The sequence below is a fragment of the Rhincodon typus genome, chromosome 21 (assembly GCF_021869965.1).
Source record: "Rhincodon typus isolate 14 chromosome 21, sRhiTyp1.1, whole genome shotgun sequence".
Taxonomy (NCBI): domain Eukaryota; kingdom Metazoa; phylum Chordata; class Chondrichthyes; order Orectolobiformes; family Rhincodontidae; genus Rhincodon; species Rhincodon typus.
Window position 1 is genome coordinate 16,793,327 of NC_063352.1, and position 27,680 is coordinate 16,821,006.

General features: G+C 38.6%; 1 protein-coding gene across 8 annotated transcripts in view; it reads left to right on the forward strand.

Moving 5' to 3' along the window:
- The window catches only part of prkar1b (protein kinase, cAMP-dependent, regulatory, type I, beta), a 158,674-nt gene that overhangs the window by 41,037 nt on the left and 89,957 nt on the right, over positions 1-27,680 (forward strand). For 2 of the 8 annotated variants that reach the window (XM_020513726.2, XM_048609927.1), the window contains exons 3-4: positions 13,730-13,900; positions 16,426-16,517. In XM_020513726.2, coding sequence (XP_020369315.1) covers positions 13,730-13,900; positions 16,426-16,517 — 263 coding nt within the window. Of the gene's footprint in view, positions 1-526; positions 585-1,288; positions 1,400-1,998; positions 2,078-13,729; positions 13,901-16,425; positions 16,518-27,680 lie in introns of all 8 variants that reach the window. The other 6 variants (XM_048609928.1, XM_048609929.1, XM_048609930.1 and 3 more) reach the window with 6 other exon arrangements.

A 27,680-nucleotide genomic window follows, 5' to 3' on the forward strand; every position in this document is an offset into this window, starting at 1 on the left:
TGCTGCTTGGCCTGCTGTGTTCATCCAGCCCTGCACCTTGTTGTCTCTGATTTGGGAAGTTTATTGTGTTACATAAATCACAAAAAATAAATTTGTTGTGTCATTGATTTGTCATTTAAAGTAGATATAGCATAAGGGAAAATGATTTGTTTACTCTTTTTATTAGTTTTGTACTTGGATTCTTTAACTTTTTTTTAAAGAGAAGGAAATTTGTTAATATAATAAGTCATTAAGCAGGTGATTGAGGCTTATTCATTAATTGGGGCTGACAAAGGTCCTGTGTTTCCAGGTAAGCATTTATTTACAAAAGATTTTGTGGTGCAGGGTAGTGTTCCTACCTATGAACCAGAGGTCCAAGTTCAACTCCCACCTGATCAAAAGGTGTGTCATAACATGTCCAAAGAGGTTGATTTAAAAAAAAACATGAAATATTGGAACAATTCATACTGACTGTCGGAAGGAGGTGCAAGATTGAGTAGTTGATAAACACCATCTATAAGGAAGGGTGTCTCGGTTTCTGTTTCAGTGACTGGCTTGGCTTTCAAATTGACATGAATGACCTTCTCCATTCCTCTTGTGTCTGAGTGAGTATGACCTTGGAAATATTTCAAATATCTCTTTAAAATGGTGCATTGGTTTTGAATTTTCAAACATATTTTTAGATTGCCAATTGAAATGTAACATGAAAAAACAAATTTGTATTTGTGTTCATTTAATATTTCAACTGACAAAACAAGCCCTTTTCTAAAAGCTGTATGAAAGTTTTATTCTCCTGTCGCATTTGGGCTGCCTCCAACCCAAAATTCATCTGCTCCGATACACACTTTGCTTCCCCTCCCTTTCCCTTTTCCAAGAATTGTGTCATTCTGCTGTTGCTGGAGCCACAGAGAATTCTCCTCCCAGTCTCCTTAATCCGGATGTCAGATGATGAAAATGTGAAGAGAACATGTGAGACTTTGACTTTAACTGGTTTGAAGTCAATCTCAACAAAAAAATCTGAGAAGTATTATCCCAGAGCTAGAAATATGTGGTTTCCAGTACGGTGCTGAGGAAATGTGTTCTGTTTACAGTGCAACCTTTTAGAAGAGATTTAATAATCACAAAAGCAGATGACATGGTCACTTATAATAGCTTCTGTGGGATCTTGCTGCATACAAATTGACTGCTGCGTTCTCTACATTGCAACAATATCAGCATTTCAAAAGTACTGAATTGGCTGTAAAGCACTTGTAAGACATCTGTGATCACAAGAGGTGCTACTTAAATGTAAGGTCTTTCTTTGTTTTAGCACAGATTGAAAGAATATTGATAAGCTACTGCAGCTGATAACCTGAATTCTGCAGAAAGCATTAGGAACTGGGCAGGTAATGTACAGAAGAGATCAGATGAACACAATCAGGTACTTGCTGATGTACTTTTAGAAGTGTATTAACAATCCTGTTTTAAGAAGCAAAACCATAGAATTACAAAGAAAATTTGTCTGCACTCGTGTACCCCAGAATTGAACAAAAAAAGATCAGTTGTTAACAAGATCAATAAAAATCAATGAGGCTCCCCAGGAAACTTTGAACAAAACAAAATTAAGAATTAATAACCTGACATTATTTAATAATTGATTTTAGGCGTGGTCCATGTCTTTGTCACAATTCCTAATCAAGTAAAACTATCAAGAAATTAGGAATGAAGTGGCAATGTAGAGTTAAACATGGAACTGTCATTAATGGTAAAAACATCTAATATCAGTGCAGTAATGATTTCTTATCCAAACCAACTATTGCAGTGTGAACTTGCATTGTGGTAATGAACTTTCTTTCACCTGTGTATACTCTGTATATATGCCCACGTCTTCTCCTTTAGTCACTGTTAACTAGATGGAAATAAGCAATAAGTTTAGCTTAGGGACATTTTGTGCCAATAGGCAATGTGATAACAGACACTCTTGGTTACTTTTAAATTTATCAAAACAAGTAGAACATGGGTTGTTCCAAATGTTTTCAGCAGATTGATGTGCCTGACCAACCTGTTTGACCCAGGATACCCTTCAATTCCCCATGTGTTATTCAAGGACAAAATTAAGGTTAGTGTATCTCTTGAAAACTAATTTGAGTTCATTTAGTACTGTTTGTATAATTTTCTTTTGAAGTATTTGAGGATGATCAGGGCTTAGCTGTAGGAGGTGCATAACTAATTTTAAAACTGAAAAAGTGCTGTGAAGGGGATCGTAGCTGCTGATGCCTGTCCGTCTTCTGCAGCTGTGTTTGTGCCTAAATGACCTCCGGAGAGGGCGTACACGATATCCACTAATAAAATCTTGATGCCTGAGAGAGAGGTGGGTACTGCAAGCGATTAGTGCCTTATCTTTTCCTAACTCCATTTTGATTAGCGTCCTCCCCCTGTCATCCTCTTATTTCACCTTTGATGGTTTGCATTGCCCTTAGCAGGTTTTGCAAGTAAGTTATTTAATTGGAACCATGGGTGATTTATGGGTGCTAGTTAAAAAATTAGAAAAGTACTATGGGTGATTTGATGATGAGAGAAAACCATTTTTCAATTGTCTGCAAGAACACGTCTGGATAAATGGGGAAAAAAAGGCAAAGGAAAGAATGTAATGGAGTATGAGTGAGAACTTGTAACGCACTCTAGCTAAAGGAAAAACTAAGTTGTCAAGTAACTGAATTTGGAAAAATGAGAAATATAAACAAAATGTAAATTTTTGAGCACAAGGAAACGTTTGGGTATGTGACCCAATTGAAGATTGTTTCGTCTTTGGCAGGAGGAGGGTAAGAAAGGAAGAAAAGAGCAAAAATGACATCAAAACGGAGAGATGGAAACAGCAACAAAAATTGAAGTATTCAAAGAAATGTTACGAGGGTTTTCAGGGGATTGAGAAAAGTTGATGAAAAATGTACTAAATTATATGCATATCAGTGTTTACAGTTTGTCTGATGAAGTTGATGAGCTGCAAATATAAATTTTCATGTAGGATTCATGTTGCATTAACAAACATACTTACTGAGGCAAAAGCCCAGGGTTAGGTTCTTAGCTGTTGAGAAACCAAGAAGGAGCTGTTCTATTGGATGTACATGAGCACATTTCTCCGCAAATCTCAAATGTGAGGAATAGTGTAATATTAAGAGCTTTTCATCATCCTAAAATAGACCAGGATGAAAAAAATACACAATAAGTGTAGGGAAGGAGAAGAATTTCGAATTTCAGCATAAATATTTTCAGACATACATCTCCAGGCCAATAGGAAAAAAGCAGAGTTCGATTTGATTCTGGGAGATTAAGTAGGGCACATTGGAGTGTGTTGTGGTTGGTTATCTACAAACAATAACCATAACGTAATCTGGTTTTAGCAAATTATAGGAAATGCCCAGAAAATATTGATAAAAGTTTTCAAGTGGACTGAATGAATATCACTGAATGAGAAGGGACCTAGAACAGATAGTCGAGAAAAGGCAATCCCACAGTCATGAAGTAACGGAGCAATCAGGATTTGGGGGACATACTGTTCAGAAATAAAGTAGATCTTTTTCCCCCAAGGGGAAATCTAAAGCAAATGCATACTAAATGAACGAAAATAAGTTTTTAAACAAAAATTCAAAAAGAAGGCAAATGACACATATTTTAGGACCTAGCTTTAGTTAATGTGAGGGAATTGAACTTAATACAAAGATGGAGGAGTGAGTGAGGTGAGGTGCCTGTGACAGGCAGTCAGCAACACCTGAAGGGAGCAGGCGTGATAAAAACCTGAGCAGGCAGTTACCACATAAGGAACAATTGACAAGAAGTGTCGGTGATGATGACACCAAGAAAAGCATTCAGATGAAAAGTAGATTCGTTGGAATGATTGGAATTGGTCCTTACCCCATTACAAAGTGTTCGCAGTTAGTGAGTCTCTGACTAAAGTAAGGTCTTTTCTAATTTTAAGTTTTACCACCGTATACGAATGGGTAGCAAAGTTAATAAAGTATGTAAAATGCAGCATGAATAATATAACTAAATAATTAATTTAGAAACCTGAAGGGTGGCAAGTCAGGTGATGTATTACAATTGGGAGTTCTTTGGGAATTCATTGCCTGTTTGGTCCAGAGGAAAACATGTTCCAAAGGTCAAGCAGCTTTAGCTGAGAGCTCCTGAGTTAAGGGGACCAGTAAGCAGATAAACCGGATCCTGGGGTCAATTTGCCAACTGGTTTGAGTTTTTCAGCTTGTTAACTGAGAATCGGGACTGCAGGATGGATGAGCTAACTGATCATGGTATCATAATGCAGTTGACCATTCTGTATAGGGAACTAAGAGGCAATGCAGTAGTAGTAGGGCACAGTATGTACAGAGGAATTGACACCCTTCTTTGCAGGAAAGGGCAGGCATCCGGACAGCTTTGTTGCCTGCCCAGGGCTGTAGTTCGGGGCACATGCTTAGGGCTAGACAGGAACATGCAGTGCCATGATAAAATCCAATCATCACACAAAGGACACAGACAGGACTAAGGAAGTTCTGTATAGTCAATACAAGGAGCTATGCAGGGAATTAAGCAGCAGAACATGAAAAGTCATAATCTCCTGAATATTCTGAGTGCTGTACAAGTTAACAGAGGACAAATCAGATTAGAGAGATGAATGCTTTGCTTAAAGCATGGTTTGGGAGAAGTGGGTTCTGGTTTGTGAGGTGCTAATGGTAGTTTTGGGGATGACATCAACACTGGGGCCCTTCTCCACAGGAATTGTGCTGGGGCCAGAGTTCTTGCTAAAATATATTCATGTTATTGAGAAGGTTTTCAACTAAATATGAGGGGCAAGGGATCAAATTTGAGAAGATGAACACTCTGTGGTAAATCAATAGTATCAAGTTCGAGCAGAAAAGCATTAATACGGGAAACGATAAACAACCCATGACAAAGGATAGTGGGTGCAAATCTAATGTACCATAGGGATCTGTACTAGGACCTCAATTGTTTCCAATTTTATATAAATGACTTGGGTGAAGGGACAAGGTATGGGTTGCTAACTTTACTGATGACACATATAAATGCATTTGGCATTTGAAACAAAACTGATGTACTGAGAACATAAATAGAAATTAATAAATATGATCTAGTAGCCATTACAGAGACATAGCTGCAGGGTGTAGGTAGTCTAGATGAGGAATTCATAGAATCGTTTTTGGGATAGTTTCTTCCAATAGCACGTTCTGGAACGGACCAGAGAGCAGGCTGTATTAGACCTGGTATTGTGTATTGAGATAGGATGAATTAATGGTCTTGACATGAAAGTACCCCTAAGTAGCAGTGGCCATAATATGGTTGAATTTGAGAAAGAGAGGAGCAGGCCAGAAACTAATGGGAATTCCGAAGGCAAATCTGGACAAAGTAAATTGCCAAAGTAGGTTAAGGACAGGACAGTAGAGATGCGTGGAAGATATTTGAAGGGGCATTTATAAATACAGATTAGATACATTTCATGAGTAATAAAAATTCCAAGAGACAGACCCACCATCTATGGTTAACAAGAACTATTAAATAAAAATAAAGAAAAAGCAAAAAATTGCACAAAGGTAGATGGCATGCCGGAAGATTTGATGGAATATTTAAAAGAAAGCAAAGACTGATCAGAAAATTTAATAAGGATGTAAAAATGATAGCGAGTGAAAGCTAGCCACAAATAATTCAAAAGCTCGTCAGAGTTTTTATCGATACTTGAGGAAGAAACGAGTTAACAATGTGAGCTTTGGTCCTATAGAAAATGAAGCTGGAGAATTATTGATAGTGAATAAAGAAACGGCAGAGGAGTTGAACAGGTATTTTGCAGCAGTATTTGCTGTAATGAATATAAGTAACATCTCAAGAAATAGTAGGGAGGTACAACTCCAGAAAGTCTCAATCACCAGAGAACCGAGTACTGAGTAAGTTTATGACACTATTCCTGGAACAAGGATGTTTGTTTTATGAGGAAAGTTTTACAGGCTAGACTTGAATCTATGGGAGTTCAGATGAAAAAGAAATTACCTGATTGAAACATAAGATTCTGAGGGCTCTTGGCAGGGTAGATCTGGAGAGGATGTTCCCTCTTATAGGAGATTCTAGAATTCAAGGTCACTGTTTAAAGTTGCCAGTCATTTTAAAACCAAGATTTGATGAGTATTTTTCTCAGAGTCGTGAGTCTTTGGAAATCTCTCTTCTGGAAAGGTCGGTGGAAGCAGAGTCACTGCACATTTTTGAGGCTGAGACGGACAGCTTGTTGTTAAGTGAGGGGTGAAAAGTTACCGTTAGTAAGTGGAAATGAGAATTTCATGTTGTAATTTAGATCAGCTGTGATTTTATTAAATGGCAGAGCAGGTTCACGCTGAATGGCCTACTCCAAATTCATATGTTTGTGTTACAAAGAAGATGAGTAGACATTATCAGATTGAACATGAAAAGATTTGCTTAACAGAGATAGGGTTAACAGTTTGCGAGGGAAAGCAGTTGACCTAGTAAAGACCAGAAGGGAAAAACTTCCTGTGGATGCAGAGGATGTGGTAAAAGGTTTTTTTGAAAGGATTACTTTTCACACCCCTTCATGAAGGAACTGTATAAAATGAAGGTTACACTAAAGAAGAAGAGGCAAGAGTGGACAGGATAATACTAGATACAGAAGACATTGTGAAAGTTTTATCATCTTTGAACTAATAGAGTCTTCCATGCTAATCTTTTCTTCTTCTTCTGTTATAGTCATTGTGCTGAATACGTTATAGTATTCAAATGTGAAAAGTATAAACCACAAAGCTACAGGCCAGTCAGCCTCCTGAAAACTTTTGAAAACTATTGTGGGAGACCAAACAAGCTTTCACTTGGCAAGCTATGAGTGAATCAGGGAGATTTCTCAATGATTCGTTAAAGATAAAACCTGTCTGGCTAACTTGTTTGGATTTGAGCACTTTGCTCACTGGATAGTTGGTGCTAACATTATGTGCTTAATGGTTTTTTCCTGCACTGTACCAATTATATGATTTGGTGAAGTTGGATTAAAAACAGCAGTCTTCTGACTCTGGATACCATTTTAGAGTAATAGATAGGTGTACAGTTGGGTGGTGGGGAGGTGATGGCCGATTGGTATTATCGCTGGACTATTACTCCAGAGACCCAGGTAATGTTTTGGGGAGGCTTCCAAAACGTCAGCTTTCCTGCTCCTCTGATGCTGCTTGGCCCGCTGTGTTCATACACCTTGTTATCTCTAATGTTTTGGGGAACCAGGTTTGAATCCTGCATTGGCAGATGGTGGAATTTGAATTGAATCAAAATTTGGAATTGGGATTTGAATGATTACCAGGATTCCGTTGTTGGTTGATGGAAAAACCCATCTGGTTCACTGTCTTTTAGGGAGGGAAACTGCCATCCTTACCTTTGGCCTGCATGTTACTCCAGACTCTCAGTTATGTAATTGACTCTTAAATGCCTTCTGGGCATTTGAGCAATAAATACTAGCCTCGCTGATGATGCCCTCATCCTGTGAATAAATGTTAAAAAAGTACTATTTGACATAATTTCCTACTCTGAAAGAGTATTAATACAGAACAGCATCAGATGGGTGGAAGCACTTGTGGATGATCTGCTAGTCTATGGATAAGATGGAAGAACCAATCCCAGACCATGATCAGAATGTAGTGAAGCTACAATAGAGAGAGCTTGCCAGATGAAGCTGAACAAGAAAACAAAATGTTGAAGATGACTGAAATCAAGCACTTAGTCATGTACTAAAAGCAAAGGGTGTCACCGTAGTCCTGATGAAATGAGACCTGAGGCAGATCTGTAAGAACTAGCAGACATGAAAACAGTTCAAGAATCTGTTGGGTTTGTGAATTACCTAAAAAAGATTCTTGCCTAATTTGTCAAGAGTTTGAATTCCTGTGAGTGCTCACTGCAAAGAATGATCATTGGTATTTAGGACATAGAACAACAAACAGCTTTCACGCATATCAAACGAGTTGTGACTACAACATCACCAGATAAAATAATGTCATCAATGAGGTCATCTGCAGCATAATGCTAGTGAGACAAAAATTGGAGCAACACCTGTGCTACAAGACAACCAGTTGCACTTTCATCCAAAATGGTAACAAACTGAGGCATTTCTCAGAGAAGGAACATTAAACTCAGGAACTAGCAGATACCAGCCAAATGGCCAACAACAACTCTTATGAAAAGACATCAACTTGTTCAAGGACAGCCAGAAGTGGGGGATACCAGTTTGTTTGTAAGTGATGATATTCAATTGTAGACTATGTGTATTAGAAAATAGTAACTGCAAATAATTGATATTTTTAAGGTAACTGGGATGTTTGGAGAAATGCACTTGTACATTGTGACTTGTATACTCTGACCTACCATGATCATGTGAGTTCTGTTACTCTCTCTTTTAAGTTATGAAAGCAAAAGTCGTTAAAGCCAGTACATGGAACATGAGCATAAAATTGAAAATTTCTGAAAAGAGCGATGTTGCTGAAGCTTTCTGCCTTGGATTCCTGATCACAAAAATTTACACCAGAGGTGAAAAGGGAAGTTTGCAAGTTAACTCTGAATCACTGAGATATTGCCATGGGGAAAAAACATTAGGTAATGGAGGCTGCCCACACTCCCAGTTAACTTTGATTTGATTTAGTTTATTATTGTCACATGTACTGAGGCACAGTGAAAAAGGTTGTCTTACATGCTTTAGTACTATACAAGTGCATCAGGGTTATAGGACAGAGTGTAGGATACAATGTTACAGCTGCCGAAAAGGTGCAGAGAGAGATCAACGTTAACATTAAAGATGTCCATTTAAAAGTCTGATAATAGCGGGGAAGAAGTTGTTCTTGAATCTGCTCGTATGTGTTTACAGTTGCCCAGTTACCACCCTTGACGACAGTTACAGGCTCAGCACAAAGAGGAAAACAGTCAAATCTGTATCAACTATCAACTACCTTTTTTAGTTTAGTTAGAACAGAGATACAATTCACACTGGTTAAGAAAGAGTTAAAAGCAGATACACAATTGATACAAAACTAAAATCTATGCGCACACCCAATAGGTTTCGCTGATGTTCCTTGAATAGTCACAGAACATAAAGGCTAATACTCAAGAATAGGAAGTCTTGCTGTCTAGGCGATCCCTCAAGTCTGCGATGTAGTCACTGTGCTTCCAACGTAGGGTCCTCCACTTGGGTGAATGTTGATTTCCGGAGTTTCTATTGGCTGCACACCCCAAATAATTCATTTTTCTCCTTTCTCCTTCCCAAACTGTGCTGTCTTGCTGTCGTTGGTTCTGGCTCATCTGCCGAGCCTGTGTCCTTTTTATTAAAGGCTGTGGCCCAAGGGCACTGGTAGTATTACCTCATTACTCTTCCATTAAATAAGGATTTGTATGTTATGTCACGACTTTTGTTTTCCTCTGAGCTGAATCAGTTCCAACCAGGCCAAGCCAGCAGCTGGGGCTCGAGTTACTTCAGTTCACCAACTACTGTTTTTACGTGCGAGCTGTCCCTGACCAACAATACCAAGTTTGATACTCTCTTCTACCCTCTTCCGTCAGGGAGAAGGTATAACTGGGGTTGGGGTTTTGATTATTAAGAAAGTCCAGATGAAGTCAGTAGATAGGAGGCTGGTTGTATGATGGACTGGGCTGTGTTTACAACTCTCTACAGTTTCTTGTGGTCTTGGGCAGTGTAGTTGCCATACCATGCTGTGATGCGTCCAGATAGGATGCTTTCTATAGGGGCTTTATAAAAAATTTGTAAGAGGTTTTATGGATGTACCAAGTTTCCTTAGCCGCCTGAGGAAATAGAGGTGTTGCTGTGCTTTCCTGGCTGAAGTGTCAATGTGGGTAGACCAGGACAGATTAGTGATCATCGCTCTGTAGCCCTATACTCATCCCTGGGATATCTGGATGACCTAAATACCTATCTCAGGCTCCTACTTATCAACTACAGCTCTCCCTTCAGCCACTGTAATTGCCTCCAGACTAATCTCAACCTCCGAGACCTAGGTCTCAGCTCCGCCCTCTGCAACTGGATTCTCAGCTTCCTGACCCGCAGACTGCAATCAGTGAAGATAGACAACTGCACCACCTCCACGATAATCTTCAACACTGGAGCCCCCCCCCCCTCAAGGATGTGTTCTCAGGCTCCCCCAACTGTACACCCTGTATACCCACGACACTGTGTAGCCAAATTTTCAATGAATGCCATCCACAGGTTGGCTGACAACACCACCGTGGTAGGACGGATATCCAACAAGGATGAGTCAAAACGCGGGAAGGATACAGAGGACTTGATGTCATGGTGCAATGATAACAACCTCTCTCAATTTTGTCAAAACCGAAGAACAAATCATTGACTTCAGGAAGAAGGGCGGAGGACACATGCCCACCTATATCAATGGAGCAGAGGTGGAGAGGGTAGAGAGCGTCAAGTTCCTAGCAATGATGATAACTGACAATCTGTCCAGGACTTCCAATGTAGATGTGACGGTCAAAAAGGCACAACAACACCTCTTCCTCAAGAGGCTTGGGAAATTCGGCATGTCTGTAAGGACCCTCACTGATGCACCACAGAAAGCATGGTGTCTGGTTGCATAATGGTCTGGTATGCAAATTGCTCTGCCCAGAACCATAACAAACTACAGAAGGTTGTGTGCATAGCCCAGACCATCACGGAAGTCAACTCTCCATCCATGGACTCCATTTACACTACTTGTTGCCGCAGAAAGGCTGCCAACATCATCAAAGACCCCTCCCATCCCGGTAATGCTCTCCTACAACCTCTTCCATCAGGCAGGAGATACAGAAACTTGAACACATGCACCAACAGGTTCACGAACAGCCTTTTCCCTGCCATTGTTAGACTGCTGAATGGACTCTAGCTTCAAATAATGTTGATCGTTTTAATGTTAATTGGTTTTGCACCCCCTCCTGCAGTTGTAACTTTATGCTCTGCTCTGTATCAGCACCCTATGATCTGTATGTCCTTGTTTGCTATGATCTGCCTGTACTGCTCACAAAACAAAGCTTTTCACTGTACTTGGATACATGTGACTGCAATAAATCAAATCAAATCTTGACCATCAGCACCTTTGCACCATCAATGCATACAGTGGCCTTCTGTTCTGCTTTCTGAAGTCAATGACCAACTCCTTTGTTTTGCTGATCTTTGATGAAGAGATTGTTGTCTTTATTCCATGCTAATAAGCACTCTCATCTCCTTCCTATACTCCGTCTCATCGTTGTTTGAGATCTGACCTACAACAGTAGTGTCCGTTAGTAAATTTATAAATTAAGTTGGTGCAGAATTGTGTGTATAAGGAGTATAGTAGGGTACTGAGTACACAGCCCTGAGGATTATCGTGGAGGAGGTGTTCTTGCCTATCCTTATTGACTGTGGTCTGTTTGGTCGGAAGTTAATAATCCAGTTACAGAGGGGTTGAGCAGAGACCTAGGTCCCAGAGTTTGAAGATGAGTTTGTTTGGAGTTATGGTGTTGAAGGTGGAGCTGTAGTCAATACATGGGAGCCTGACATAGGTATCCTTGTTGCCTAGGTGTTCTAGGGATGAGTGCAGAGCCAGGGAGGTGGTGTCTGCCATGGACCTGCTGTGCCATTACGCGAATTGCAAGGAATCAAGGCAGTCCGGGAGGCTTGAGTTAATGCTGAGCCATGACTAATTTGTCAAAGCAATTCATAATTAAAGATGTTAGAGCTACCGGGCACGTGATAGTCATTGAGGCACATTGCATGATATTTTCTTTTGCACTGGGATGATGGTTAATTCAAAAAATGGTGTAAAGCTTATTCATATTCCTTTGTCTGCAGACAACCAGTCCCTGAATATGACTCTTCCTGTTTTTTTTTTCCAGCATGAAGAAATGAGCTGTGTTACCATCTCAGTGTATGATCCTAATTTTTTATTGTAGCTGTTAGTACACTCAGGATAAATTTCAAGGTCGTAGCAGTGCTCATGCAGACCATTCTACCATTCCTCATCACCTGAGTTACAAGTCTGTGGCAGTTTGCCAAATGTGCATTTTTGTTTTTTTTTGTGTTTCATGAAGGTTTAGTCAAGTGTGGCGCTCTTATTCATGTAATCTTATGCCATTTACTTAAAGGGAAGAACGACAAGACTGCATTTGTAACAAGGCTAATCCTAATACTGATTATTCTGAAACAAAGTTGGACAAAAAAAATTATACATGTATATGAACAATTCCATGTTAATATTTTATCATAGTTATGTATCAATTACAATGAGGGGAGGTAATGGTCTAGTGGAATTATTGCTGGACTGTTAATCCAGAGACCCAGATAATATTCTGGGGACCTGGCTTCGAATCCCGCCACGGCAAATGGAGGATTTTGAATTCAATACATATCTGGAATCAGGAATCTAATGATGACTGTGAATCCGTTGTTGTTTGTTGGAAAAACCCATCTGGTTCACTAATGTCCTTCAGGGAAGGAAACTGCTATTCTTACCTGGTCTGGCCTACGTGTGACTCCAGATCAACAGCAATGTGGTTGACTCTTAACTGCCCTCTGGGCAATTAGGAATGGGCAATAAACGCTGCCTAGCCAGTGACACCCTCATTCCGTGGATGAATAAAGAAAAAATAAAATCTTAGGGTAGAAACTTTCAACAGTGGCATCATGACTGTCACTTGGAGATGTTGGGAAAACTGCTTTCAGCCAAGCAGCTTTGATCGTACATGTGAACACACTGAGAAATGTCTGTCTTACGTTTTCTTTCCATGCACTTGACCTCTGTTCACCTTTTTTTATTCCATTGAAATGCCAAGGTAATTACCTTTCTGGCTCCTTGTGTGTCCTTTTAGACGTTTTTTTTCAGAATTCCTCTTGCTTCCTGTACAATATGGAACAATTTAGCATAGCTAATCCACCTAACCCCACATCTTTGGACTGTGGGAGGAAACCGGACCACCCAGCGGAAACCCGTGCAGACGTGGGGAGAATATACAAGCTTGACATGGTCACCCAAGACTGGAATCAAACCATGGTGTTGTAAGGCAGCAGTGCTAACCACAGAGTCACCGTACCATTGTGGGTGTTTTGGGGGCCTACAATGATCAACTTTGTGCTTCCCCCTGTGCATTTAGACGACTGATAGGTGTATGGCATGAGGAATGCTGCTTGTATTGGAAATCATTGTTTAGGATGAAAAGCCTGTTTCTGTCATTGATTCATGTGGCCTGTACAGAAATTGCGCATTATTGATTTTAGAATTAGATTTAGACTTTATTGTCACGTCCTCAAGTACAAAAGCACAGGAGTACAGTGAAAAGTTTGCAATGCCACCACACACCTTACCATCTTGGGTACAAATACTTAGGTACAAGGTAGAAAGAATTAAGGAGCAAGGTTAAAAGCTCAGTATTACAATTACTCTGAAATTAGCGTTTCAAAAAAAGTTAAGTTAAACATTAAACATTTCTTCTTAGTATTAAGTCGAAAAATTTAAAAAAAGTTAAAAGCTGAAAGAACTTGTGAATTGAGGCACAACTGGTAACTAGAACAAGAGACTGTCTGTCTGCTGAATGGCACAGTAACTATCATATTGTTATTTTACATTAAATAGTTTCTCTACCTTTCTGTTTTTGGAATACGAGAAGCTCCATCAGAACACTTTTTAGTGTATTTTGATAAAATAGATGTTCTTCTATATATATGTATACATGTAAACAGCTTTTTCTTGTTTAATTGTAGGAAGAATGTAAACAAATATTGGCTCGCCAGAAGTCCAATTCTCAGTCGGACTCTCATGATGATGAGATTTCACCACCACCTCCAAATCCAGTTGTAAAAGCAAGACATAGAAGAGGTGGTGTGAGTGCTGAAGTATATACTGAAGAAGATGCAGTATCTTATGTTCGAAAGGTATGGCCTATTTCCATTGAGAATGCAAATAATAGTTGAAGTATTATTAGTTTGATTCATAGGTAAGCTATTTTGAAATATTTTGACACAGTTCTTCAAATTTTCACTTCAAGAAAATGCTGCAGTGCTTAGTACTGAGCTCTTCCTGTTTGTGGTTTCTATTGATGGTTCAGATTTAAATGTAGACCATATGATGAAGAAATTTGTGGATGACACAAATTGATAGGATTGCAAATAATAAGGATAGCTGTAAACTGCAGGAGGAAACAGCAGATTGGTCAGCTGAGCTGAACAGTGGCAAATGGAATTCAACCTGGAATAGTGTGAGGTAATGCACTTGGAGGGGGCTAATGGTAGGACCCTGGATGGTAGTGAATATCATACAGTGTGCAAGTCCACAGATCCCTGAAGGTAGCAGGGTAGATAGACAAGGTGGTAAGAAGGCATAAAGCTCACTTACCTATATTAATTGGAACATAGAATATTTTATCATAGTTATGTATCAATTACAATGAGGGGAGGTAATGGTCTAGTGGTATTATTGCTGGACTGTTAATCCAGAGACCCAGATAATATTCTGGAGACCTGGCTTCAAATCCCGCCACGGCAAATGGAGGATTTTGAATTCAATACACATCTGGAATCAGGAATACAAGAGCAAGTTATGCTAGACTGATATAAAATGCTCATTAGGCCACAGCTAGAGTAATGGTTGCACTTCTGGTCACCACATTCTAGAAATGTTATAGTTGCCTTAGTGATCATGCAGAGGAGATTTAACAGGATGCTGCCTGGGCTGGAGGGTCTGAGCTGTGAGCAAAGATTGGGAAGGCTGAGGTTTTTTTTCCCTTGGAGCAGCAAAGTTTGAGAAGGGACCTAATGAAGGTGTATAAAGTGGAAGGGCATAGGGTGGATAGGAAGATACTTTTCCATTTAATAGAGGAATCAATAACCTGGAATAATAATCAATAATCCATAGATTTAAGCAAAGAAGTAGAAATCTAGGAGGAGAGTTGAGGAGGCGCTTTCTCATTGAGGGTGTTGGGAATCTGGAACTCTGCCCAAAAGGGTGGTTGAATCGGAAGCTCTCATAACATTTAGGAAGTATTAAGATGCCACTTGCATTTCCAAAGCCTCCAGATGAATGGGTCAAGAGCTGAAAAATGCGATTAATGTAATCAGATCTTTGTTGACACAATGGCTCAAACAGCCTCCTTCTTTGCTGTAAATATCAATGAGTCTGTTAGATCCACAAAATAGCAAGAAAAAAAGATGCATCTTCTGTTTAAACCCCATTATCAGGATTCTTTTTAAAAGCTTATTTGTGACTATACTTTGGCTTTAAGAGGTGTATTTTGACCTGTTTTCTTTGAGAGGTTGAGACAGAGATGATGGGTGATCTGTTCCAAGCCAATAGACTAAACAGCTTGTGAGGCTTTGGGGTTTTTTTGTTAACAATTGGAACAATAGAAGCAGCATGAATGGATAAGTCAGGCTCCCATAGCTTTCAGTAGTTGCTGGGCTATTGAAGCTGAATGTGGATGCTCTTATTCCTCTCTGTCTGTTATAGCTAAAAGCTGGGGTTCTCTCTGCTGCAAAAATTACATGTGAGACAATCTTTTTACTGAATTTGTCTTTGCCATGTGTGTGTATGGGATGCTACTATATTGGAACAGTTGCTATTTAGTCGTTAAATAATCTATTGTTCTGTTAAGTTTTCCAATAGGGTAGTTATTCCAATTTTTTATTTTGTTTTGTATTGTGTTTTAACTACAGGGTAAGCAGAAAGTGTGTTTTGCTTTAAAGCTGAGTAGTGTAACCAGTTGAATTACATCTGGAACAGAGGACCTTACACTTGCCTTTAAATAAGGTAAAAGTTAGGGTCTAGGCTAGCTCCTTGATATATTCAAGGGGAATTCGGTCTGGTCCGTAACATTACAGTTGAGAATTTGCTGTGCAAGTGTTTTGGAAGGAGATTAATTTGAATTTGTAGATCCATTATGAGTACTAATTGTGTTAAGTTCTATTGAGTCAAAACAGTCATGAGTATGGCTGTGATGAGAGGTGGAAGTTCTGTAGCATTTTGTCATAGATCTTGTTTATGGTTAAGTTGATGTTGAGCAGCACTGGTCTGTGTTTTCCTGACTTGGAACAGCTTGTGTAAATCCTTGAGCATAAACTTGACCACGTTAAATAGGTCATATGAAATAATTTTTTTCTACTTTGTTATTGTGAAGCAACATCTTTAAATGTAGTTCTGTCCTTAATTACATTGCAATTGAGATATTGCAGGTGTTAACCCTTGTGTGCCAGACTATTACGTTGGTTGCCAGGCTGCTCCTTTTATTTTTATGTTCCACTGAGTGAATAACTCACCAATGTATTGGATTATGTGTTAATAAACATTCTACTTCTGGAAAACCTAAATCTTAATAAATTGTATCACAGTTGGCTGTAAGTTTAATTCATGACAATAGGATGACAGCGTCCAACAGTAGATTTCATTTTCCTTTATTGTTTCATAGGTCATACCAAAGGACTACAAGACAATGACTGCACTTGCAAAAGCTATTTCTAAAAATGTTCTTTTTGCTCATCTTGATGATAATGAACGAAGGTAGGTGAATGAATGACATAGATGCAATTATTGCTCACATTTACAATTTATTCCCTTGCTGTGTTTTTAATTGCCTTTTTACTGTGCCTTCCACCCTTGTCTCTGCCTGAAAGCAGGATACAATGTTAACGTTAATCTGGCTTCTTTGGTTCAGCTATTAATTGTGGTCTGGTTGAATAAAGGTTATTGAATTATAGAATCATACAGTACAGAAGATACCCTTCTGCCCATCATGCCTGTATTGTCAAAAATACACTACTACCTGCACTAGTCCCACTTTCCCACACTAGGCCCATAGTCTTCAATGTTATAGCATTTCACATGCTCATCCAAGTACTTTTTTTTAAAAAAAGTAATCATGTTATTTAAGATTTGCTGTTACCCTTCACTCTTTACATAGTGCAGTTCGTTCCTCTTGTGACATTTTTTTTCTTTAATTACCGAAACACAGTGATACATAAATGCCTACATTGTCAGAAGGCAAATTTCTTTGGTCAAATGTTTAAGCTGATTAAATATGATCTTGATATAGAAAACTTTGATTAGGGTATGAAGACTATCATAATTATATAAATAAGATTGTAAAATTTCTTGTTTTCTTTTTCCCTTTTTTTTTAATCAACTTTTTGTCTGAAAGTACGTTCAGATAATATTATACTAGCACAAAAAGGCTTTTGTGCTCAGAAAAACAGTGGCTGCAATGCCCAAAAGTGCACTGTGCACCTGCTGCTCGTGTACTGTAGGTAGAATTTGTGGTCACCCAATGGAATTCTGGCTGCATAACAGGATTCTGATAATATCTTGGTGTAGTAATTTTTCACAAAATTTCATTTTGCATTTCTGAAATTTACTTAACGTTTCTATCCGTTTTCAAAATTGGAAAATCATGTTAAATATTTACAAGTGTATCTTTGTTTTCTGTTGGTGTCCAATTTTGTACTTTTTAAATTAAATCATGGAGTGTGGGCATCACAGGCTAGCCCAGAGGGGAGTTAAGAGTAGCTGTGGGTTTGGACTGACATGCAGTTCTGACCAAGAAAGGGATGGCAGTTTGCTTCCCTAAAGGAAGTAGTTGGGTTTTTCTGACAATTGACAAAGCTTCACTTTAACCACCACGGCGCTTATTTCCAGATTTTTTTTTTTAGTTGAATTCAAATTGTGCCATCCGGCCTTACCTGGGTGTCTGGATTAGTGCTCTCACAACTAATACATTTTACCATCACTTCCTCTTGCCTGCATAATCTTGTACTATTTGATTTCTGTGTTTGAAATCACTAGTGTAGGCTTTGCATCAGTTTTAGCAGTAATCAATTTATGTTTACTTTTATTTTTCAACTTTAAAAATAAATGGCCTTCGGTATTGTCAAGACCATTCATAGGTATCTCTGGAATCACCCTTGATTGGAAAATGGGTGTCTTGGATCCTCTCATTTAAGTGGTGCCAGTGGACAAAATTTTTCATAAAGCAATCATTCTCTGGGACTGCCGGTGGAAATGGTTGCTGTTTGCACCATGTGTCTGAAAGCAGAAATTATGCGTTTCATTTGATAGTTTACACAAATAATCAATGCAGTTTCATTTAACTTGGCCTGTGGAAAATTAGTTTTTTGAATTTCTGGGAGGATTATTACATGTTCTACCTCAAATGTTCAGTGTTAGTTTGTTAGTCATTTCCTTCTTAAACAAGTATCAGAATTCCACAAACCCCACAATCCATGCATAATGATCTAGGAGCAGAAAGGATTGTTGCCATGTACTGATTCTGTTTTTCTCAGGTTGTTGAAGTGCTGCTTGCATATACGACACATGTCCTGACCAGTGATAAGCCTGCATTGATAATCTCAATTAAAATTATACTTTAACCTTTGGGATCGAGATATGATGAAAGATTACAGAAGCTAACTGTGTTCCCTGGATTTTATGGAGATTAAGTGAAAATTTGAATCATCGAATCCCTACAGAGTGGAAACAGGCAGTTTGGCCCATCGAATCCGCATTGAACCTCTGAAGAACATCCCGCCCACGTGCATCCGCCAACCTATAACCAAGCATTTCCCATGATTAACCCACCTAGCCTGCACATTGCTGGACACAATGGACAATTTGGCATGGCCAATCCACCTAACGTGCACACCTTTCAACTACGGGAGGAAATCGGAGCACCCGGAAGAAACCTTCACAGACATCAGAGACTGTGCAAACTCCACACAGCCAGTCACCTGAAGGTGGAATTAAACCTGGGTCCCTGGCACTGTGAGGCAGCAGTGCTAACCACTGAGCCACCATGTTGTCCTTTGATTGATTGAAATCTTTTAAGATCTAAAGGGAAACAAGGTAGATAGAGAAAATATGTATCTGCTGCTTTTTTTTTTGATGCGCAGGCCACTGAATGTAGCCTTTGCAGCTGAGAAGGAGCATTGCTTGAGGAATCCAGGATTAAGGGGCCTATAGAAATTACACCCAGTCTTTTAGGAGTGAAATTAGGAAAATCCCGAATTCTGCTTACATAGGGTAGTAGAATTTTGGAACTCTTCCACAAATGGAGATTAATGCTTAAAAATTGTTAATTTTTAAAATTGACATTTGTTAGACTACATAAAAAAGGGTTATGTGGACAAAGATGGATTGTGCAAATTAAGTGGCAGATCAGCCACAATGTTGGAGCAGGGTTGAGGGGTGAACAGTCCTGTGTTCAACAGTCTTTTTTTCACAGTCTTACTGGCGGTGAAGGAAACGTAATTAAAACAGTGTGAGTGTAGCACTGGTACACCAGACTAATTCCTTGGATAGCGGGACTGTCCACTGAGGAGATATCGGAAAAACTGGCTCTGTATCCTCTTGAGTTTACATGAATGAGAAGAGAAATCACAGAAGGTTACATAGTTGTTAGTGGGATACACAGGGTAGAAGTGCAGAAAGGTTGTTTCCCCAGTTGTAGCAGCGTTCAAGCCAGACAAGACATTCTCGAGATAAGGGGCAAGCCATTTAGGACAAAAGTTAGGAGGAATTTCTTTACCCATAAGGTAGTAACTATTTTGGAATAAGCATGCTGTGGAAGCTAAGTTATTTAAGTATATTCAAGACGGAGATCGATAGATTTTTTTTATTATCACTGACATTAAAGGACGTGGGGATTATGCAGGATAATAGTATTGAGGTAGGTGGTCAGTTATGATTTACTATTGGAATGTGCTAAAGGTTGCATGGCCTGCTACTTGTTGAGATCTTCACGATTTTATTGTTTTTGATTTGTAGCTGTAAATTGAGAAGTGAAAGGTGAAGATGACCTTTGGACTATGAGCAGCACCTTGCTTTTAAAAATTAAGAAGAGAACAAACTGATTTTGTTCATGAGGCCAGGCCTGGAGTTTAATTACTAGTTGATTCTTGTTCAAAGTGCTGTGTCAATCTTTTGACTCTAGAGAAGCATAATGCTCAAACAGATGGCAAATATTTTGATGTTAACAGGGGTTTCACAGGGAGTTGTGGAGTTATTTGGTCAAACAAAAAATGTTGGAAATAACGAAAAGAGAAATCAAAGTTTGAATAGTTTTAAACTTTTGTTAGCAGGATTGTTGCTGCTTAAGCTACAGGACAGAGGTATGATTGTCTCCTGATTATTGAATGTTTGGAGGATAGAACCTCAGTTATAAGAATTAAATGAATATTCCTTGGAATCTGCTGGAAGCTGTTTGCTGTGATTGGTCTCTTCAGAAACGAGGCAACATACACTCCTAGGTGCCTGTGCTAATACAAATTGTGAAGATTGCTTAAGTGAAGGGGCCAATTCCATCTCTTTTATTTTTCTTTTGATTTATCCCTTAACTTTGTGTTTGTCTCAGTCTCTGTGTGAACGGGGCCTAGAAATGGGGAAAAAAAAGATTTAAACCATAGATATTAACTAAATTACCTGTTGCTTTAACTTTGTCGTGCGAAAGCTGCTATAATTAAAAATAGTTAATTATTTTGTTTAAGTTATAAACTTGGTGCCTGTATTCAAAAAGTTGGGTTAACAACCATTGGGACAATTTTGAGGCTCATTGAGTATTTGGTTTAATCTGTGTTATGAATATAGGGATAGGGAGGCTGATTTGATTTGGCTGCCTGTCTCCATCTTATAACGTACTCCTTTTGAATAGTTGCACATTTGTTGGGAAACCAATTCTTTCTTTGTGTTTTTTAAAGGGCTCATTGCACTTTTTTGATGAGTGGCTTTTAGTTAACAAATAAGATGAGCACTGAAATTTTTAAATAAAGTGGGTCTTGCAAGTTTGGAGAAGCTGAAGATGTTGATCAATGACATGCTTGCAGTAGATGATTTAATGAAAGTTTGAAATGGCAGAGAGTATCAACAGTTTCAGGAGCAATCAAAAACTGTAGTACTGTATAATGTGTAAAAGTTGACTTTCTGAGATCATACATTAGCCTGCAAGTGCGAGGTTGACTTAGACATGGGCAGTATTTTTAGAATTGAAATCCATCCTCTCCTATTGACTGTCCACCTATCCGTTTAGACTTTTGCATGAGATGGACCGTCGTTTGAATATATACAGCAGGGTTTGCAAACAAAAGACTGCAGTTTCTCTCTCTCTTAAATTTAGATTAGCTTCTCTCCCATACTGCTGATTTCTTGTTATCTTCTGTCTAACTGAGTTTACTTGTTTGAATTCCCAAGTCTTTGGGCTGCGGAGTTGTTCATTGTTATAGATGAATTTAATCTAAATTCCTCCTGACCAGGGGAGGGAGTGACCTGGAACATTCAACTCAATTGAATTTGTTTTTGTCTTCAACCACTCCTATCTTTGCAAGGCACCAAATACCAGCCGACTGGATTTTCTTCAAAGTGTGTGCAACAGGTAGCCAGTATTGTGGTAGAGCAATATGATCAATATTTTTAATTTGTAGGGAAAAGTGCAATCTAGTAATATTATTTATTACTGTGTGTTGTACAGTAACAAACCATCATGAAAACTGACGATAGGAATGGAAATATCTCCAAATATCTGAATTTGAAAATAGAAGGACAAGGACTGCATTTGTAATATGCTTTGGATTTATTTTACGGAGTCTCTGAATATAAAATGCTGCAACTACAAAGCAACTACTGATCATGAATTATTGCATTGTAGTATATAGAACCTGACTCCAACAATGTGATATTATCTTTAACCAAACTTGGACTTTATCTTTCATCATAGCAGGTGCAGAGCATTGAATGTGTCATCTGTGGTTAAACTGGTGCTTTTTGATAGCACCAAATATTGTTCAGAGAAAAATCAAACTTAGGCAAATGAAAGAAGAGGGGAAGAAAGACGTGGATTTATACAGTGCTGTTCATGACCACCGGGTGTCAAAAGTTCTTTCCAACAAGTGAACCAAAAAAAACTTGCATTATATTACCCTTTCCACAACCACTGGATGTCTCAAAGCACCTTTGCACTCAGTGAAATACCTTTTCAAGTGTCATCATGTTGTAATGCATTAAACAGAGTGGCCAGTTGTGAATGCCAGGCTCCCGCAAAGAACAATGTGATTTTGATGAGTCTTTTTTCACGTTGTTGATAAAAAAAGAAATGCACGCTTTGTCTCCAATGTTAACTCTCCCTTATTCTTCTTGAAAATCATGCCATATTTTTTATGTCAGCATAATGGGGTACATGAAATTGTGGTTTCATGTCTCATTTGAAAGAAATCTCTTCCAATGTGTGTTTCTCCACTGAGTCATCAGCACTTAGATTTTTTTGCCCAAATCCTGGATTGGTACTTGAATCTGTAATGTTCTGACTGAAGAATAAGAGTGTTATCTAATGAAGCTGAATTTTGAAGATGGCACATTGCTAAATCAGCATTTAAATTCTGGTTGAAGTTGAAAAATCTATACTAATGATCAGGGTTCACCTTAGAGACCACTGTAAACTGAAAGGAATAGGAGAGATGATAAAATCAGGAAATGGTGGTTAGATTGCATCACATTTTGATTTTAAAAGCTTTAATATTATAGGAAGAATTAATATTGAAAAGGGCAGAACATTTTCCAGCTTGATTTCTAAGGAAAGAATGAATTTCGGGAATTAGTGTGAAGAGTTGGTTTCTACGTTGAGAGTGTACTGGACAAAGGATCAACTTTTGAAGCTTAGGTGGCAAACCGAATGAAATTCAGAAGACCAGTGACCATAATTCTATTGATTAAATAAAGAGATAAGAAAGATGTACATTAAAGGCTAGAGGTGAGACATACTAATTTGTTTTTGGCACCTTCAACCCTTCAAGCCAGTCTTGTTTGCCATTCAACATCTTTAAGTATGAGCCATTGTGGATTTTCTCTACGATTGAAAGTTCAAGCCAAGTATTATATGCAATTCTGTCATTTCATCCATCGTAACAGTTTCTCCATTGTTTATTTTGAATGGCTCCACTCGCTGTCTAATCTCTCTTTATGACAAACTCTAAAGTTCTCTAAATTAATAATTTTTCCAACTTCTTGACTTTCCTTACCTATTACATCAAGGAAGTTAGAAACTGTGTGATGTGCATCTTTTAGAAATTATCCTGACAATTTTCCATGCTTCCCTGTTTTGAAGAACTATGTAGTCTGTTTGGTTTCTCCATAGGTAACTATAAATGTGAATTTAACTTTTTTGATCAGATTACATTTCAGAACGCAATCTTAGAAGGAGATGTTGCACAGAAGTTTTAGGAGATGCTTGCATGTATTCACATGGAGTATCTGTGTCTCCAATTGATGTGACCTTTCAAGTGTATTCATTATGCTCATTTTACTTGGGAATGTTATTTCCAGAACCAGTTAGATTTAGTCAGAAGAAGAGAATTTGTCTTCCATAGTAGTTCCTATTTCATTGAAGTAGAGCTTTCATTTCTGTCAATGTATGTGAAATTTTGCCTTTAGTCCCTTGTACATTGTTTTAGTTTTACATTTTTAAATCTTTTAGAATGGAAAACAAGATTTGTGGTGGGTTGCTTGCCATAAGACGAGGTAACTCATGAAAAATGTGTGCATTTTTTGACTTTTGTTGAGTTGTACAGGACCAGTGTCTGATTGGAGAACTGTTTTTTTAAACTTTGTGATGTGTAATATCATCATCTTATTGATATTAATATAATGATGGGATTTTGGTGATTTCTCATAGCTTCTAAGTACATTACTGATGTACAAATTTGATTTAATTGCTAATTTTGTTTTATTCTAAATTGACTAACCAGATTATAGGTCTTTTCATGTACTATGTTTTCGTCACAAACCATCTAAAAGCCTACATGTTAGGAAGTTAATCTGTTCTTTTCAATATTGTGGGTATTTGATGTTCATGGAAATTTGTGGTTTGGCACTAAGTAAAAGCAAATTTAAATATAAAGTGCACTGTTTATTCTAGGATTTCTTTTATCTATTTGATTCTACTTTACTTCTTTTGTGGCTACTTGGGTAAAAAAGTAACCTTTAATTATATTCTGATTTTATAAGCGGAAATAGAGAATTTTTCCTGAAAGTCGTCTTTTTAACTATTGCGTTACTGTACCTTTACAAAATGTTTTACAGAGGTGAGGTTTAGAAAAGGGTAGCCATATTTAAACACTTATTTTAAATGCTAAGCACTTTGCAAATGATGGCATTTACTTTTCATGATGGCTTTTTTTAAATTCCAATGAACACGAATGATATCCAAAGATATTAGCTTGATTTTTAAAAATAAATTCTGTTTCAACAAGAATGCCAGCAGGAAGAGTTCATGAGTGTTTGTAATAGATATTTTTGGAACATCAGATTCAGTGAAGTTTAAAATGGCAAATAAAGTTGTTGAAACAACCTCCCTAATGCAGAGGTGGTTGATTCTTGCCCTACTTGGTTGATGGACATAAATGACGGAACTGTTCATGAGCTTTTATTTTTAAATTCAGTTTTCTATATTATCGCTGTTAAAACAGTTAATGATACAAGTTCAGACTTTGATACCATTGGAATGCTTTATGCTTGTAAACATGGATGATGGCAGATACTTTCAGTTGTTTCACAATTAGCTTTGACTGGAAAGGTGGTTAATTTGGAGGAACTTTGAACTGGATCTGCAAACTAAACCAATACTTCAGTTTCTCTTGTGTAGTTAAGCAGCATGATCAGCAATATAGAACTTTAGGATTTAGGCACAGGAGTAGGCTACTTGATTCTTCAGTCATGCACTGCCATTTGATAAGATCATGGTTGATCTTCAGACTGCAGTCTCTATTCCACTTACCTGTTTGCTTCTATAACCCTTGACTCCTTTGTCTGTCAAATAAAGAAACCAAACGTTAAGGCAGATAAAACTGCAAAAAAAAGTGGGAAGTCAGTGGAATAGGACAGCATAGAAAGATACAAAGGCATGATTGAGAGGAAAACCTTAGGAGAAAGCTTGGACAAGCTAACAGTCATATTGTTATAAATATTTTGAGATATAAAATGGTGAAGGGGAATGTGTCATTGCGAACAGGTGCTACTGGAGAATGATGACTTGCTGACTTAATACTTGTTTTCACGTTAAGGGAGTACGACACACAAATATCAAGGTTGGCATGCATTTATGAAAAGTAGGTCAACACTGACCCATTTTCTTGAATTCTTTGAGGTTACTGAAATGTTTCTATGGAATAGTGTATGGATTTTTTTCGATAGAGATTCTAGAAGACGTTGGATAACTTTTCTGCAAAATTGAGTTTTAGCATAAGTGCTTGGAATTGGTGTGACTTGAGTTGGCAGTTGATTGAAAAGAAGGAGACAAAGTAGTGATGAAGTGACATTTAAAACGTTTTTCTTCTAGTGCAAAGGGTTGTACATATTTTTGACTTTGCAAGTTCCCACGTATTTAATAAATAACGGTGTGCTGTAGAACAAAACGCTTCCCTCATTATTGGCCTGCTTCTTCTGTAAAGGTATACTGTGAATTGTTTTCATTATATTACCTCATTAAGCCTTATGCTAATGACTATATTCAAATCATTAATAAGAATTCCACAAATGCAAACGGATGTCTCTCTCTGCTTCCACAACTATATTCCATTTTTTCTTGAGTTTTTTTTTAAAACCCAGGCTTTCATACGCCTGCCAGGCTAACAGCTGGGTCAATCACTGGCCTTGAAAAATAGATGCAACAGTTGCTACGTTTTCAAATAACAAAGATGGCCTTTGAGGGAAGGAGAACAGCTGCAAGATTTGACACATCATCCACTGTCAGCTGCAGGATGCAAAACATGTGACTCTGCTGAGGAGCATGAAATCAAGTTGCAGTCATAAGAACAAAGTACAGTAAATATTGGTTGCCCTTGATAGCATATTGTTTTGTGTATAAATGTGTATTTGATTTCCTCTCTTCCATCCCAAAAATAATTTGTGCTTGAGTTACTGTATGCTCTGGCACCATTTAAAATATGAATTTTCCAAGACAGTTTTTTATAGAATGCACATATTTAGTTGTACAGAGAAAATGGCCGTTGGAATAAACCGACATAGTGTTTTGTTGTGGTAACGAATGAATTATTGCTCAAAAGCCAGTATTTTCAATACTACTGGATTTTTTTGTCAGTTCAAGTATTGAGGCAGCAAACATTGCTTCAAGATGAGAAGGTTATATTATGACAAGTAACTGGATAAATTGGGCTAGTGTCTGCAGATTAGAAGAATGAGAAGCAGTTGAATTGAAACAAAAATTCTGAATGGGCTTGACAGGGCACTGAGTGTTTGTTTGTTTCTTTGGGTGGGGAATCTTGAATATGGGGGTTTAATATCAGGATAAACGATCATACTTTTTCACAGGATGTTTATAATGTGCAAATGTTTGTCCTATCTACAGATATAAGGCATTTGAGAGCTTGTGATAGTATACCATATCAATTTTCTTTGTTTTTATTAACATATGAGATAGCTTTGTTAATAATTACATTCCAATTAAACATGCATTCACATGAAATTCCAGTCAAACATATAGTCAACGTACTTAATGTTTTTAACAGTATTACCCATTGTGCAAATTTAAGTCTGATAATTGCACTTTGTTGACACAAGATGTCCATGTAAATTAATTGTGATAAGTTTGAAGTTTCTTTTAATGCTATGCAGCAGCAATAAAACTTAATACCATAATGGTGAGTCATTTGAATCCAGTTTTTGAGGGCAATTTAGTCTTTTACTTTATTGTTAAGCTATTGGGTCCTGAAATCTCTGAATGCTGCACAGTTTGATTTGATATTATTCACTGTCGTACCTGATCTGTGTTTGGTACTATTTTGATGCAACCTTCCCCACACTCTGTCTCTTGCGGCTGCTCCCAGTGCCTAGCCTTCGGAATTGCAGTTTCTGTCCTTGTTGCGCCACTGCCCAGCAACAGTCTTCTAGAGAGACTGTGGCACTCCTCTACCAATCCAGGATCCACCTTGACATACTAGAGCAAGCCCTCCCATTCCCTGGCTGGCAATGCACTCCCCATGACAGAAGTGGACAGCACCCCTCCCACAATGAGGCGGTGGAACCCTGCAACAGCCCATGGCCCACAATCAATGGAACAATCCAGGGAGTCACTGAACCCAATCATATTGGAGCAGCCACCAGCTGTGAGTCATGATGTGCAGCAGGAACCCTACAGCCCTGGATACCACCCCAGAGAGAGTGGAAAATTGACAAAGGATGTCAGATGTGGCTGGGCTGTTGGCCAAAAGGAGGCAATAGGAGGCCAGTGCCCCACAAGCAACCAAGAAGAGCAGCCCCACTGAGCAGTGGCCTCACTGGAACCCAGAGGCAATCTGAGAAAGGTCAATGAGATGGGCTGGTCTGATCATCCCAAGGGCAACCCATCTCGTCCCCGCCTCCTTGACGTACCTGTCTTTTCTCCCACCTATCCGCTCCTCCCACCTCACTGACCAAACCCCACCCCCACCCCCACTTCTTACCTACTAGCCTCATCCCTGCCTCTTTGACCTGTCCATCTTCCCTCCCACCTACCAGCCCCTCCCTCCCCAGTGACCAACCCACATCCCAACTCCCTACCTACACTCGCCTGTACTGGCTTCATCCCTGCCTCCTTGACCTGTCCGTCTTCTCTCCTCCTATCCACCTTCTATCATTGCCTCCCCCCCCCCCCTATTTATTTCAGAGTCCCCTTCCCCTCCCCCATTACTGAAG